At 39.5% G+C, this 17,303-nt stretch overlaps 1 protein-coding gene across 1 annotated transcript in view; it reads left to right on the top strand.

Annotated features, from left to right (window-relative positions):
* Positions 1-9,566, top strand: part of AOPEP (aminopeptidase O (putative)) — a 226,758-nt gene extending 217,192 nt beyond the window's left edge. The window contains exons 17-19 of the mRNA XM_054397593.1: positions 3,600-3,686; positions 6,038-6,182; positions 9,283-9,566. Of these exons, the coding sequence (XP_054253568.1) occupies positions 3,600-3,686; positions 6,038-6,178 (228 nt within the window). The 3' untranslated portion in view covers positions 6,179-6,182; positions 9,283-9,566. The remainder of the gene's footprint in view (positions 1-3,599; positions 3,687-6,037; positions 6,183-9,282) is intronic.
* The last annotated feature ends 7,737 nt before the right edge of the window (positions 9,567-17,303 follow it).

The raw sequence follows: 17,303 nt of genomic DNA on the forward strand, positions 1-17,303 counted from the left end.
TGGGTCCCTGCAGCTGTCAAACCAGTGGGTGGGCATTTATAGGTGTTGCTTCAGATCCAGATAAAGTTGTATATGCTTTCTGCCAGCAGTTACAGGAAGGATTGCTGTAAATTACTCTTCAGGTTTAATTTATATTGTTTATGGTGTAAGCAGCCAAAACGACATGTGGTGTGCATCTCTGAGCCATGCAGAAAAGCCCAGAGAAATGTGCAGAGAGAAAACCATGAGAATAGTAATGAATCCTTGGTTTTGCTCCTGGGAGGAACAGAAAAGCCGAGAAGTGTGCACAGGATGCAGTATGGTTAGCTCAGGCCTGCCACAAGCGACTTGGTTTTCAAAATTTCCTCTTGAGGCTGGTGTGTTAAAAGAGCCTGTTCACATGACTCATTCATTAGACTGTAAAGCTGGGGAGCCTGTTTTTGTTTTCCTACTCTCAGCTTTGGAGCTGAATTTGTTTTTTCCATTCTTCTCTTATGTGAATAATACTTTCTTGTTTGTGCTATCAGCCTAGGACATGGATTATCCTAGAAAAATTACTTCTTTGTAGTGCATGGCCACCTTTGCAGTTACATGGTCACCTACACTCTGTGCTGTGTGGCCATGAGGGACAGGAGACTAACCAGTAGGTATGTGTCCACCCAAGTGGCACCGAAGATTTTGGTGCCAGCATTGTGCAGCTCACACCCTTCCTCACTTATGCTCAAAGCCAGGCTTGGTTTCTGTGCTCCGCTTACTGGGAACCCATACAAGACAGGAGGGAGCCAGTGGGGCTGCTCAAAAGGCTGGTGTCAGGTGCTTCAGCAGCAACTGGTTCTGCATTTTGCTGTGCCATGAAGACATTTCGGGCTTGTGGAGAACAGGGGGCAGATATGTAATCTGAGGATAACAGACTTGCTGCCCTGGCCCCAAATGGCAAAAATCCAGCATTTCACATCTGGAAATTTGCCACAATTTGCCCTGGGAAAGATAGGGGGGAAAGCAGAAGACAGGAAGAAAAGTGTGTGCTGTCCCACATCTCATTCAACAAATAAATATTTTTAGTTTAAACTAATTGAAAGGAGATTGATTGCCAAGCACAGGAAGGCTGTGGAAGAAGGAACAATTAAAGGGATGAGCGTAGCTTAATTGTTCCATGTTTTCCAAAGCCGTTGGGATTCAGATGATCAGGCTATGACACAAGTGTAAATACAAACAACACCAGTGTGTGAGGAGGCAGGACAATATGAGCACCTTCACAGGGTGAACTTATGCTCTGCTCTCCATGCAGATATTATGGTCACACCAAGAGAGGCATGTTGGGGATGAGCTGGCTTGCATGCTGCTCTTCTTATAGAAAGTCTGCAGAAATTTGGGCCCTAAAGTCTTGTGACATCCTCCTTTTAGGATATTTTAATAACTGTAGGGAAAAACAGAACAAAACCAAAACCAACCAGATCTACCAGAAGGTACAAAGTCAGCCCCATCTCAGACTACTTCATCATTCACTGCTGGAAAAATTCTTACTGAAAGCAAAGTTTGACAAGATCTTGAGCAGACACAGAAACTTACTTCCTGGGTAAGTGGTGTAACTGCTGGACCATGAGACACAGATCACAGGAAAGGACCATAATCCCTTTCTCCTTCTTGTGGTTCTCATACTAAGAATACAATAAGGAATGTATTTCATTAAAAGAAAAAGAAAAGAAGAAGGTGCAGAATACAGTGTGAATACAGTCTGTCAGATGAAGAGATACAGCCTTGTAAATGTGTTTATATTCTGTTAGCTAACTCATTCTACAGGTAAGAGAGGTGTATGCTTAGGTGTATGCCTGATCTTTGAGCCCTGCGGGTTTATTCCAGGCATTGTTGTGAGAAGTGCCCTGTAACAAAGCTGGATTGTCTGGGAAACTTTACCAGTAAAATGTTTAGTGTTTCCAGGGAGAAGCAGCAGCTGGTTAGGCTTTTGAAGGTCTACATTATGGATATGGGCATCTACAGCAAAGTGAGTTGAATCTTGGAAAACTATTTACTTTGGTAAATTTAGCTGTGGTTCCACTTGCAGGAGTCTTAGCAGCTGTTATTTTTTTCAGCAAAAAACCTTAAGAGACAGCTTTCAGAAACCCTTGCCACGCACTGCACTCTAACTGTTCGGTATCTTACATGCTGTAAGTGCAGACTTCAGTCGGCCACAAAACCCTTTAGTGGTTTATTTCATTCATATGTGGTGTGTAAACTATTTCATATAAGAGGTCAGTTGAAAAGAGATACTGGGTACCCAAAAAGGGCCCTTCGAGGACCTATGAGCGTTTATCAAAACTGGTTACATAGGCTTGTGAAATTTTTTCCTGTGATATAAAGTTGATAAGTAGTAGGATGGCAAGGAAAGTATTTCCAAATTTCTTATTTTCCAAAAGCAACAGCATACTCCAGTGTGCCTCTCTCCCCAACCTCACCCTACTTCTGGCTTCTGCTCTGGATGTTATCAGTAACTATCATTCAGGAAAAAAAATGATGTTCGTTAACTGATATGAGCACAATTTGGGCTCAGTTTTGGAAAATGTTAGAAATGCTAACATTTTATTCTTGCTGTGGAAAGGTGATTGTTGTTAAGTGCTTGGTCTTTTTGAAAGATGGTAAGAACAAAGGCTGAAACAGAAGGATTCGGAGGATGGGAGGGATTTACTGCACTTGATTTTTCCTTTAGGATCAGTATTGAGTCACTAATGGAATCTAAAACATTCGGGTGATCAGTGCCTACCACTGAGGAAGCCTTGCGGGGGAGTAAGGTGATGTTTATGCCACAGAAGTGGCTTACAGCTTATTCAGAAATTTAAAGACAACAACAACAACAAAACCCACACATGCAATTCATGTTCATGCTACTTAGTCACATTTTTCAACTGTGATTTGCTTGAAAGTTGCCCTACTTTTCCCTACAGCATGCGAATAACAGGTTTTGCCAGTGTGTGCGTGGTAGAACTGCCCTGCGTCTGCGGTGCACTTCAAATGCTTCACAAAGTGCTTCAAATCTGTTACTGGCAGATAAGGTGGCACAACCGTATTTCTCTTAACTGAAGCTCCCTGTTTTACAGAATCACAGAATCATGGCTTTAGATGTAATTCTTATATTTTTGGCATGAATTTAATATTGGTACAGATCATTTAGATTATACAGTTAGATAGGGGAAATGATGTTGTATCTTGTGGCTCTTCCAGGTATTTGCAGTGCTAATCTCCTCCCCTCTTCTAAAAGTATACAAGAAATAACCTCTAGCATAACTTAAAGGAAAGGAAAAAGGAGACAGTAGAAATGAAGCTGCTGCAGATCCATGTTAGTTGACTAACATGGAACCAGGAGTTTGTCTTTGGGTGTTCTGCATTTCTGAAGCCTGACCTCATGGACGTAGGGTGCTGCACCTCTGCCCAGCTTACCAGCTGGTGTTGATCTGCATCTGCCTGGCTGCTAGGGACATAAAAACCCAACCCATCAAAACACCCAACCCAACAACTGCAGAAAAACCAAACTGACATGTATCAGCACTCACACCGATACAATATAGCTTCTTTTTTCTTTCTTTTTTTTTTAATTTTTCATTTTAAAATTTCTTTTCTTCCCAAAGGTTCGTCATCGGTGGTGCGAACTTGTTGTTAAACACAAGTATGTGCCTGGGTATGGAGATGTTGAGAAATTTCTCAGAGAAGACCAGGTCAGTTATATTTAGTTAGCCTTTTTTAAATAATCAGCTTTTTGACACTCTTAAGTATGAAACTAAAAGAATAATTTGAATGTATTTTCTTGCTGCAGTTTGTCAAAAAACTGAATGTGTATTCAGTTTTTGCTTCTTCTTCCCCTTAAAACACCTACATCTACTAATCTTCTGCTCAGTGGTGAAATAGGGTATAATCCCTCCTCTCCCATTTTATGTGAGCCAGAGGTTAGGAATGATGCTAAGACTATAGCACAATGGAGTACATCTAAAGAATGCAGGCCTCTCCATGATTAGAGGAATGCTACCAGATGATTTTCGTGGTCTTAAAAGGCTGGCTGTACATGATTGACTTTACTGTGGCTTTTTACTTAGGCCATTATGAAATTAAAATTCTAATTGTATCTCTGCTTTGTTCTTTCATTATTTTATTTTTTTATTCAATATGAACTCTGTAAAAGCAAGACATACACTGACTAGGGTGACTGTTATGAACTTCAAATGCATGTAGCAAAATAGAAAATGTTGCAAGATATGTCAAAGTCTAGGCAAGATATTCATGTCTTAGATTTTGTGTTGAAATGACGCCGATGAGGTTTTTGTGCTTTCAGGCAAATAACATTTTGTCAAAACAGCACAATAAAATTACTGCATTCTCTTGTTCTAAATGTTACCTTTTGTTTATAGCTGAGCCAATAAACAGGCCCCAGACTTCCTGGTAAGCTCTTTACTGAAAAAAAAAAAAAAAGTAAACCAACATTAATTATGATAATAAGGAGCACATATTGTGCTTATATTAATCCTATGAAAAGAGAGGTAACCACCAGCAGAAGCTTGGGTGGTGGAGGGGCGAGTTCATAGAAACATACTGCATTGCGTTATGTTTTGAACAGATACTATGTCAAATAAAGACTGACATTTTCTGCAGGGAAAGAATTTCTGCAACTTTTTTATTTTTTTAAAGTAATCTTCAATATATTTAGTTTTATTTATTCCAGCAGTGCACATTTATTCCAGAGTTTATGACACAACCAGCTTCTGGAGTGATTACAACTCAGATCAGAACACTTTCATGTCCATACTGAAAATGAAATACTAGGCTTTATTTTTTAAAGTCTGGGAAAACTGCAAATGTAACTATTTAAATCCTTTTGAGGTCTGAAAAAAAACAGTGTGTTTACTGTGTGTTAGTGTTTAGGCTTGGGGAGGATAACTAGCACTGGGTTGAGGAGGTAATTTCTCCCTGTAACAACATGCCAGCAATTTCAAATTCTTTATGAAAGTGACTGGACCACAACTCCAAGGCCATGTGCGTGCCTGCTGTGGCTAGCAGATGGCAGAGAACATGCTGAGGAACTTAGCAAGGAACCTGGCAGGTTGCTGCCACTCTGGGACTTTCATTTCATTTCAGTCTCTCATAGAATGTTTGGGTTTTGTTGTATTCTGTTTTATTACCAGCCCAATGCTAGAAATGGTGAGGCATAATATTACAAATTGTGTTTTCAGTGTCCTCTAATTTTTTCCTCTCTTGCAACTGTCTAAATATTAAGTGAAACAGTAAAAGTCAGTGTGCCAGGCTGCTAATGTTTTGTCACATGTATAGGTCTATTTCAGTAAATGCAGATTAACACTACTGAATTCCTGTAATTGGGCAAAGAAATTCTATCATAATAAAAAAAGGCAACCCACAGTGTATTTCTTGTTAAGTTAGCCAGTGCCTTGCTATCTACCTCATTATCTTTCTTGATAGCTTCTATGTCCTGAATGAGTACCTAGGAAAAGCCTGCCTTCTTACCAAACCAGAATTTGTGCATGTTCAGCCAGGTGTACAGAGTTGGAAGCACAGACCTGACCACAGTCAGTTGATGTCCAGTTACAGAATGCCAAATGGGAATTCAGAGTGGACAACTGCAATTGATGTCCCCTTTATTCCTCTTTGTGTGTGTAAACATCCCAAATGGAAAGAAAACTTATATCCTGTTGAAGGAAAGACAAGCTGTTTTCTTTAGGAGCATTTGGAAATACTTCATGTAGTGGATAAAAGAAAACAGATTTCAACATGAAAAGGGACAAAAAATGGGGGTGAGAAAGCATTCTCTTGTCACAACATAACTTACACCTCTTGAATTAATACTCTCTTTTTGCACATAGACAGCTATCCTTAGGCTGAAGAGATCCAGAGAAAACTACTTTTGAGGGGCAAGGTAGATGTTACAGATTGTTTTACAGATGTTACACAGATATCTGTGTTTTGGGTTGTCTCTTTTGCTTGATTTGGTTCTAATTAAATATCAGAAAGTCAGTGGAATGAAAACCAGCTAACTTTTTGTTATGTAATGTTCTTCTTTCAGGCAATGGGTGTGTATCTCTATGGTGAATTAATGGTGAATGAAGATGCAAAACAACAAGAACTCGCACACAAATGCTTTGCTGCAGCACGGGAACATATGGATGTGTCCTCAGCCAAAGTGGTGTCAGAGATGTTATTCTGAAAAGGTGATTATTCCTTTTAGATTCAACCCCTTGATTTTTGCCTCACACTGACAAAATATGCAGAGCTCTCTAAAGGTAGTAAACTTCAGCATACCATACAGCCTGTCTCGGCTTAGCTTGAGAATCCTCATGAAATATCTTTTTCTCGTTTTCTTTTTTCTCTTTTTCTTTTTCCCTTTCTTTTTTCATTTCCCTTTTCTCCTTTTTTTTCCTTTTTTTTTTCTTTTTGGGGTTTTTTCCTTTCTTTTTCCTTTCTTTTTCTTTTTTTTTTAATTTTTCTTTCCTCTTCCTTTCCTTTCCCTTTTGTTGTTTTGGTTTTTTTTTTCCTTTTTCCTTTTCTTGTCAATTTTATTTTCCTTTGCTTTTTTAAGCCCAGATGCTGGTGCAGCAAGTTAGATGCATGTAGGCACTAGCTGGAGAGAATGGAGCATGGTTTTTGTTTTAAACTTTGTAGTGTGATGGACTGTACAAGAGGCAACTCTTAAGTCTGAATGGCAGAGAGGGCCAAACTCCACCTGTGGTTTCCCATTATTTATTCTTAGCTTACATAAATTGCAGTTGTGCAAGGTCCATTTCTGTTTAATGAAGCTGTATGTTAATAGCACAGTCTCTGAAAAGAATCTGAGCTCACAGTCAAAGTGAGAAGCTATGCACTTGAAGCAAATCTGAATTGTGTGAAGAGGCTGATAATTGAGATCTTTTTTTTCTTAAGTGTCGTGAGGCCTTTGAAGACTCATTATGAGGTATGAAGAGAAGCCTTAATGTGAAGAAGCTGCTTAATATCATACATAATCTAGCTTGTTTCTGAAAATAGTGCCGAGGGATCACCAGAAAAAAGAGAGGATTGCAAGAAATAGTTATGAAATAAAGATGGCTGCAGGCTATAAACTGGTAATTTACAAAGATACTCTCCATTTATCAGTCTATTTGAGTAGCTAGAGGTAACCTTACAGTGTCTGTACGGGCATGTTTAACACATAGCCAATCAGAATTGGTGAAAGGATCTCTTCCTGTACAGTGTACTTGATTTTTTGCTTAACTCATCTGACACATTGCTTTGGTTTTTCACAGAACTTTACAGTTGATTGGTGGTATCAAAATTCAGGCATATAATTTAGCAAAATCAACATTTTCTAACTTGTACTGATCAGAAATCTTAATTTACCCCTGTTCAAGCCTCTGCACATAGCAGTACTTCATAGTGAGGTCCACTTGAATTTATGGTGTTTATTTATACAAAATACAGCAAATAATAGATTCTGTGAAAACAGGTTTGTTTATGAACAGCCACATTGTTGTCTGTAAAGACAAGAATCGTGCCTGTTGAGAAAACGTAGAAAGGTGGATCAGACTGTTAAGTGTCAGGGTATGAGTTATGGGGTAGAGGGGGCACCTTCGAAAACGGGTAAGAGACTTGGCTTGTGGGCTCCCATTTTTCAAGGACCTGCAGGAATCTGAGCTACAATTTTTAATCTTGTAGATGCCTTCAAGCGCCTGAAGGCCAGAAACATGGAGATGCATTTTTATCCTGGTACTACTGTACTAGGAACTGTCTTCCTGTGGTTCCTTCAATAATAAAATAAAACCCAAAATGTCTCCACGTTTCTTCTGGTAAGTGTCTAGCACTGGAAAGTGGCATGGTGTGTATGTGTTAGCAATTGTCTACAACTGACCCTTCCATTTCTCAGGTTAAAAGTACCTGGTGAGCCATAACATTAAATCTAAAGATAATGTTAGGAGAACAACGCTATGTGTGACTGCGCAGAGTTCTTTTAATGTTGTGGCTGTTTGGGTTCCTGGCATGATGATTTGTGATTTAAGATTAAAATCACATTGCCAGGGATTACCACATAGCCATGACCACAACTGCTAGTATGAAACTCATCAAAACTACACGATCCCTGCGCAGCATGGAGTCCCCAGTCCATTAAACAAACAAAATCCAAAAAGAGGAAAACAGCAGATGCATCACAGAAGAACCTCATCTGATAATTAACTGTACCTGCCTGGAGACCTCTCTGGAGAGGTGCAGAGCTTAGCTGATTGGTGAACAGTGATTGTTTTCCTCTTTGTTCACAGTGGCTAAGTTCTGCACCTGAAGAGAAGGGGACACTTAATGTCAGCCTGCTCTGTTGTGGCTGAGATACCTTGCTGCTAAATGGGCAGATGTACAGTGAGTGCAAGAGTGAGATGCAGTATATGGAGGACAGGAGGCAGAGAGAAGTTGGGGAGGACCAAAGGCTCTTAGGTTTAGCTGAGCCTAATCAGCTCTCCTTAAATTCTCGGTCTGACTACAAACATAAGACAACACCAACAGTGATGTGGTTATCCTGCTTTTCTCAATGTCAGAGGAAATAAATGTGACTTTAAACCAGAACTGTGAAGCTTTGTTTCATATTCTTCTCTTTAATGGATGCTGTCATGATCTCTCTGCAGCTGTAGCTTAGCACTGTGTGTCATTTGCAGGAAATGGTTGTTTCCGACTGGAGCTGCCACTTAGGGCAGCTGCTGTTGTTCCAGGCTGTCGATGGACCCGTCCTCCGGTGCCTACTGAGCTGATATCAGTTCTGATTTTATACACTGGCTCAGTTCAGCAGGAACAGGAGTCGAGCCCTAGAGCAAAAAAAAAAAAAAAAAAAAAAAAGGCCTACCTTTCTGAGTGCCTTTAAGAAGTAGTTACTGTTTTCTCTGAGAAGTGAAGTAGCAGACATCACGATGTCCTGATGTTAAACACTAAATAGCCTGAGATGGAAAAGCTGCCTAAAGTGGGAAAACTCTTTAGAGAACTGTTGGCTTAAGACAAGAAGGTATGTGGGTGTGTAGCATGTCACACTTTACTGCTCTGTAAACTGACCTCCAGTGTTATTCTCAGAGTAACCTGCTAATAACCATGAGAACGTGCTTGCACTATAGATCTTCAGTGTCTTCTCCAGACCTTGTGGTAGCTCTAGAAATCCAAAGCAGTCATTGTTAACTCTGTAACCAGTTATGCTCTACTGGTAACCTAAAAAATAACTCACTTAGAAAGTGGGGCCAGTCAAGAATGCACTGATACTCCTTTATCATGACAGCATGATAACTTCTACTGCTGTTCTTGTTGCAGGAAAGATCACAGAGAAACTCTTTTAATACATCTCCTACTAAACCCTGATGGTATTAGGATTTCATTGAACCAAGACATCAAAGGAAGGATTATGTGACTTCTAAAACAATCAGCTAACAGAAACATTGACCTATCAGTATTTATGTCTTCCAGCGGCTCATTGTAACCAAGAACTCATGCACATAAAACAAGCTACACACACAGATTGCTGTGGCTTTAGGTAGTTGTTTAATACAATAAATTTGGGCTTTATCCTTGCTCTTTGGCGATACAAACATTCCAGTTTGCAGATGCCAAGGATTCTTGATTTGAACAGGTTTTTTTGTACTCCAGTAATTTAACACAGAATAGTAATCTCTGAAGTTCAATAAAATTACATTCTGTACTTAAAAGTGTATTTGTAACTTCAACGCCAAATTAAAAAGCCAAAATTAGCGGAAACTTGGGTGGGGCTGGGGAGTTTTAACTGAGAGTAGAAATATCTTGTAAAAGTGACAGTTCTGGTTGAAGGAAACACAAAGATCAGAATTCTCACACACTCTTTTTTTAGGCTAACTTTTGCTGGAAATCAGACCGTCCATTTTCTGAATGTGTTTTCCATACCCTTGTCCTGTTCCTTTTGTGGTATCTCAAGTGTAGCTCTGCTTTCCAAGGAGCTTCCGGCTCCAGTGATCAGAAAATATCTTAACTGTTCCTTTCTGAGAGTAAGAATTTGGACACAAAAATTCATGAACATGTTTCCTTTGTAGGCTATTGTTTTACATCAAATGCTCTGTAAAAATAAACACTTCTTTCAAGTATGTCTTTCCATTGCACAGTGGTTCGGGTGGTTCGGTGTTAATTTACAAACTTTGGAAAAAGTGAGCCCATTCCTGCTCTTTCTGTAGGAGAAAAGCAGCTGAAAGTCATTAGCTAATGGATATTAACAAGAAAAAAACAAATGTGGTAATTCTTTTATTTATGTTGTGCTGAGAATCTGAAGAAAGACCCTGCCTCACCATTGAGTTTGGTCCAGAGAGCTCCTCTTTACTTCAGTACATTTTCAGACCTCCCCCTTCCCAGGCATGTTGTGTCAATACCTGATGCCCAGCAACTTCTTTCAAATGCAGCAGGAGTTGGGAAGTTGTCCAAGAATGTGCTGAGATCCCACAGTGCCTCGTAATGCAGCTACGCTCACAAATGTGGTTATCAAGAGCTCCTGTTCATAAAAGAGTTATGCTTCATTTCATGGGTTTTTCAAAGGCCAGCAAAGGAAACCAGCCTGCTGCTTGCCTTTTCCATTGTGTAAGGGAAAGAACCCAGAGCTGGATAAGGCTCTTGCGCAAGACACCCACAAATTAAATACATTGTAAGCCTGTTCATAGCCAGTATTGTGTAAGCTGAATAGTAAGACGGTCTACACATCTGCAAGTATCACCATGGTTTTCTTCTTATAAAACAATTTTCCTTCCCTTTTTTTTTAACTGTTGAGCACAGCAGTAGTTTTTATTTTGCTTGCTACAGCTGTTCCTGTCTTAGAAGTATTATGATGAACATAAACTTGAACATTGATTTCCCTCATATCGACTTTGTCATCCATCAGGTATTGTAGTAGTTGAGACAATGAACAGAAGATAAAACTCCAACACCCAACAACCTAGAAGTGGCAAATACAGGGCCAGTCTTGGTCCTGTATTTGGTCTTGTGTGGCCTTCTATTGCTAATCTAAGTAGAGTGAAGCTCTAGATTAAGAAGGAAACCAAAGGTATCTCCAAATAGCTACTGTCACCATAACTTGTCAGACATGAGAGAACAGGAGACTCCTCATACAAGCATTACCATCAGTTTAAAATCCTTGTGAATCATGTAAAAAGCTCTGGCAGTGAACCATACAAAGTGCAATTTAATTATTTAGGTTTTTATAGGCTCTATTGAAAGCTTAGCAGAAAAAAAACCAATAGTGTTGCTGTTCATCTTACTTAAGAGTTTCCCAGGGTGAGTGTTTCCATATTAATTTCCTGAGAGGAGTGAGTCGTAGATTCTAACTATAGTAAATAAAAATAAAATTTCAAACTTACTGACTTGATTGTCAACATACTAAAATCAACTGAAACTGCCTATTTGCTGTTTGTTCTTAAGTGTAGTTAGAAATGTCATATTTAATCTCTTGTTCCACAGTGGAAACCAAGACTCCAAGGCTAGGATACATTTACACATCATTATACCTGGCTGTGACAAGTGCAGGCATTCACATAGGTGTGTCCTTGCCCTACTCAGGTTTCATTCTACTTCTGCTTCATAGCCCTCTCTAAATAAAATTTGGTTAGTTAGTTGGTTTTGTTTTCTTTTTTCTCCCATCCCCAACTCAGAACTCGGTCCTTTCTAGAGTGGTAGTTTTACTTTGGCTAGCATTAGAATCCTGATGCAGTAGGCTGGATAGTCTCCCACTTACCTCATTAGGCCAGCAGCTGTTTAAGATCTCACTGATTCTTTTCTGGACATACAGATTAACTGTAAAAATCAATTAAGCTAAATCTGTATCAGTATAGTTAGACAACAATCACCATCTACTTCCTGCACTGCTCACTTGGTTTACTTCAAGAGAAGGCAGACTGTCAAGGGGAGGGGGCAACTTGGGCAACTCGCCCCCTCAAAGGAGATGCTTTCCTGGTTACATACCTTCTGCCACAAACACAGAGTAAAGCATGCCATTTCACTGACCACTTTTCCTCCATTTTCTGTTTCAGCTTTGCTGGAAGGTGTTGGCAGCTGCTGATGGCTCTCTGCTTTCTCCTTTAGGGGAGGGAACTAGCTGTACCCTATTGCCCACTCCTTCCATATTAGGGCGAAGGAAAAAGGAAACAACAGATCTAGCCAGAAACACAGTCTGGGCAAGTGGGCAGCTTGAGGAAACAAGCAGGACTCGAGGCATAAGGAGCCTATGGATTTCTGAGACATAAAAAGCACTATGAGAAAGGCTATTACAAAGATAAGCCAAAAAAAATTCTATACAGCTAGGTGATGATAATGTATCCTGCAGAACACTACCAGCACACAGTTTATCTCCCTAGCTGATAAAAGTCTTGAGAACTGCTCATTTTGTTACAGGAAATTTAACTGTTCTGTTAAGAGTTTGCAGGTGGAGGCTCCTCTGCATACTTCAGTATGTGGGAGGGAACCATGCCACCTTTACAAGAATGAACAAGCTGCTAAGTTACTGTGCTGTTATGTGCCAAAGGCTTTATTAGTTTTGGATTGACTCTTTCCATGCAAAACCTGGACTGTAAGTATCTGGAAGCCCCACATCTTTTAGGACTGGGTCTCCCTTAACACCCCACACTGCAGGCAGGTGATGGCAGGTGGTGATGCAGTCTTGCAGGTGCTGCAAGGTTGGTGCACAAATGCAGTAAGCTGCGTGTTATGAATTAGGTTGCCCTGCATTGTTGTCTCAGCTTTTGTGCCTGAAGAGGGGGAATTTCCATGCCTTCATGGGCTTGTCTTTCTGAACACGATTTAAGAGTCAGGAGTAGCTGTACATGAACTGCCTAAGAGTGTTCAAATATTATATCTGTAATGTAATGGCATTTTAATAACATACACATACTGAGCACAAAAACTAATTCATTGCAAACTTTATTCCAGGATACTAATTCTTAAGATCTAATATTTTATAGGCCTTTAAAACTATTTAAAAAAATCTACCTTTGTACTAAATTCCTATATCCCTTGAGTTGGGTTTGACGTCTTCCATAACAGGAAAAGGTTTCAACAGACACCTGAAGTGCCTTTCTGTTCTTGGCCTCAATCTTTGATGCCCAGACTAGTAGTCAGAAAAAAACAAAACAAAACAAAACACGTTAATTACAAGAAAGGATGAGGAAGCATCCAAAAAGGAATCTGACTAATCTAGAATTTCACCACAAATGTACTGAGTTTAGGCACATATAAACACCGAAGTGAACATTGTTCTATAGGCACAACATGCTAAAAAATTGTTACAGAAACTTTGCTGTCAGGCTGTCATTTTGAGCCAGTTAAATATGCCATTACATTAAAAAAAATTAAGATGTTCTCACAGTGCTTGGGAGATAAACTGCATTTGCCCATTACTGTGAATAAAACGCAGTGCCTATTTTCTACACAAAATTAAGGGCCTGATTCTTGCTGCTCACAGCTGCCAGGTGAAGAACAGGAATTTGTTATGTTATTTAAAGGCATTCAGAAACTGCAGTTAGGTAAAGACTTGCTTTTCCATGGTAATTTGCACATCAGAAAGCAGAACTTCATTTTCAAGCATTGCTCTACGTTAGCATAGTACCCCAATAGCAGTAATGCCCCCAGTGCTACCATGCAACGGCCTAGTTTTGCCTATCACTCATGCCACAGAGATGTTGGCTCTGCTGGCCTCTCTGAGCAACAGCTGGACATCATTGTACCCTTCAGTTACTGTAACTCTCTCCAGTCATCTCTGAGAAATGCCATTTGCATGCCTGCTTCTAGGCCTTTCCTCTGGAAAAGTGGTGGTCATCATCATACTAAACAATTAAAGAGGTGCATTTGTTTTAACTCACGCTACCCTCATGCTGTTACAGATTCAGCTGAATTTGTTCTTCAGTTTTTATATTTAGTATAACAGTATTACAACTGTACCTCCTGAGCATCAACTCTTGCAAATACAAAACTAAAAACTGCTGTGTGTCATCTTACTCCAGTTCTGCATCTGTTTCTTGGTATGCCTGAAACTCACATGATTAACTGCCAAGCAGGACCAATTAAAATTTTGTTCAAATTTGTTCAAATGTTTCACATCTGAAAAGCACTACTTTTATTTCTTGTTCCTTAATTTAAAATGCAAGCCCCCTCCTTCCTCAAGCCATCTTTCACATGCACCTTCCCTACAGCCCTGGCATCGTCACTCATGTTGAACTTTCTCACTCCCTTCAGTAGAACACAGTATTACTCTGCAGCATTGCTGTTAGAAGTTTTGTCATTGCCACCACTTGTGCTAAAACTGCCCATCGTGCCCTAAACTTGTTCCATCTCTTGTTCCATTTGACTACAGTAAGACTTTCTAACAAGCTCCCAGTTTTAGTTAAGGTAAAAAATTGTCCCTGTTTGCATAAATACAAAAAACCCCACACAACTACACTACATAAATGAACTTCTTTTAAAGACATGTATAAAGAGTCAGATGAATAACCACTCACAAAGTTGGCCACTTTATGCAAATAAAAGTCTGCTGACATTTCCCACTTTCTCCGTACCACTCGTCTCTACTTCCTTCAGTAAAATCACATGAATGTGTGGTTTTCTCACTGGATAGCTGGAGGAAGAATTGGGAACTAGAAAGCAGATTTCTTTAACATTAGATGTTATATTTTTGCATCAAGAAAGAGCATTCAGCACCAAAAAGACAAGTTTATAACAGGCAAGAAACGAAATCACCAAAAATTACTCCCCTCTCCTGTCTTTAAACACAGCTAGTAAAGTCTTGGAGTTTCTGGAGTATTCTAGAGGTAGTGAGGAGACAGTGCTCACATCACAGATAGGAGGGAGGAGCTCACTCTAAACATCTGAAAAATCAAAGCTAAACTGTCTTCCAGACTCACCAAATCAAACAGAATTGAAAGGAAAATTAAGAAAGCGGCACCAGAACAGAATGTAACGTGGCAGAGCTTTAAAAACACGTCGGTTGCTAGATTCTGCAGTACATTGAAGAACTGTCTCAAAGTCAAGTTAGTTGTTTAAGCAGCACTAACATTACTGGGCTGTTACTTGCCTGTTTTTTGGAAGAGGAAGGACAGCGTAGGGGTAATACCAAACTCTCTTCTTTCAGTGTTCTATGGCAATTAAGTTTGCCAAGTCTGAAGAAATCAGGACAGGGAACAGCTGACTTAGAGGCTGCTGGTGTATGTATGTGAAGGATCTCAGCAGAAAGGTATTTTGCTCCTATGTGATTTTTTTAGTGCAACTTCCAAGTTCATTGGATATTTGATTAACTTCAGGGTATTTTATCTTAGAAAGAAAGTAAAATAAAAAATACAGTGACTGGATCTGCCATTTGTACAGCCTCCCCCCTCCCCAAGAAGAGGTAAAACGGGAAATGCTGTCTGTAGCTCAGCTGCAGGAAAGGCAAAACAGACTGTCAGAACAAAGGGAATTTTACTACACATAAACTAACTTTATGACTGTAAATTAACAGTAATGCACATAATAACATTTGTGCTAGGGTAGTGCCTGGAAGCAAAGCGTGCATCACACAGAGAGGAACATACAGGAGCAGACATGCATCTCTTCCTCTTTCCCAGCAGGTACACTGGATGACTTACATCATTACCTTACTTAAGCCCAGCAAAAACCAGTTGGGTTTGGTTGCTGGATTCACTTCTAGAAATCCATTGGGGATCATATCTGCATTCATCTTGGATCCAGGCAGACAGGGCAAAGAGAAAGAAATTGGAATGCTTTTGCATAAGGAGTGTCTGGGAGCTGGCTCTGCCAGTACAGCAAGTGGAAGCAGAACTGCTGAAAACAAATCAAGATCAGAAAACCAATGATGAAAAATAGTCAGCACCTGTCATCTGGAACCTTTAAATCCTATCAGAATGATCTTTCCAAAGTAGATGTTATAGCTTAATTGCAAGGTTTAAGCTTGACATTTGCTCAGTATCCTTTCATGGTCTAGGTCAAGTCAGCAAGCAGCCTGCAGAACAAGCAACTACATCAATTCAGTCAGGCCCTACAAGTATGCTGTACACAGTATTGCTCAGCATTCATCATTTGTGTTCTAGCAAAGCAGGAAACTCTCAAAGAAAAGTTGAAACATACTAGTGGGTTTTGCACATTTAAAATTTAGTTGTCTGTGGAGACATCTGTATTCTTGCCATGTCTCCAGAAGAGATGGTAATAATAAAAAACTCACAGACATTACACTTATTTCTATCTTAAGAATCAATTTGGTAGCAAATTTCAAGGCCTCTTTCCTCCTCAGTGGAATTTGATACTGGCTTTTCCCTCTGTTTGCAGACATGTCAAGCTGATACAGAAGTGCAACACAATCATGAGACAAAAAGCATTTAAATGCTTACTGGTAGTCTCTACAAGGAATTATAATACAGATGGGAAATTCATGTCTTCAGCTACCATTACAAGTCAGTTTGAAATTGAAAAAAAAACCCCACACCAGAAAGTCCTATCTTTAGACAGCTTACATTGAGAAGTTACAGCATCATTAGTCAAAACAAAGAAAAGCTGCTTTCTCATACATAAAGTATTAAGTAGCATGAGAATGACATATTGCATGCACCTGTTTTGGGAGCCATCCAATTAAACTCACAAGCTAAGAAATAAAATCCCAACAGCAAATAGAGTGCATATACAGTCTGATTTGGCACCTACGCATGGGAAATGTGAAGGACAGTGCAATTCAGAATGTGGATAACTAAGTGGAACTGCTCCTTATGGTCAAGAACATGTGAAAATGTAACCTTTTCAAAAGTTCATGGGCGTAAAAGATATCTTTATTCAAAACAATAGAAAAGAGAGGGTCATTGTTCCTGAGAGGCTGCTTTTCAATGAAATGAGTCCATCATCTAACATAATACAACAGTTATGAAAGATGCTTTTCAAGTTGCAAGATTAACTAACAAATGGTAAGTTAGTTACACATACAGACCTATTACAGTATTGCTGAATTTTTCCAGCAGGTTAATTGTCTTATATGGAATTGTTGTTTCCTAATCTTATCAGTAGTACAGCTAAATTGAATATTAAAAAAAAAAAAAACAAACAACAAAAAACCTTACAGCTAAATTTCTGGACGTTCGTTTCTACATGCTGGGTTTTTTCTCCCTTGTCACCTTCTCTCCGTTCACATACATGAAAGAATGTGAAATGCAAAATAAGGTACAATCCTTGCCTGCTAACTGTAGTGCTATAACTCAACTACAGCTAGCTGACATTTCAAATTTTTGTTTCAGTGGCTGATGGCAGTGCCAATGCCTATCCCTAGCTGGCTCCTGGCCACTGTGAGTATTCTTCAG

Source organism: Indicator indicator, chromosome Z (assembly GCF_027791375.1).
Source record: "Indicator indicator isolate 239-I01 chromosome Z, UM_Iind_1.1, whole genome shotgun sequence".
In the NCBI taxonomy this organism is placed as follows: domain Eukaryota; kingdom Metazoa; phylum Chordata; class Aves; order Piciformes; family Indicatoridae; genus Indicator; species Indicator indicator.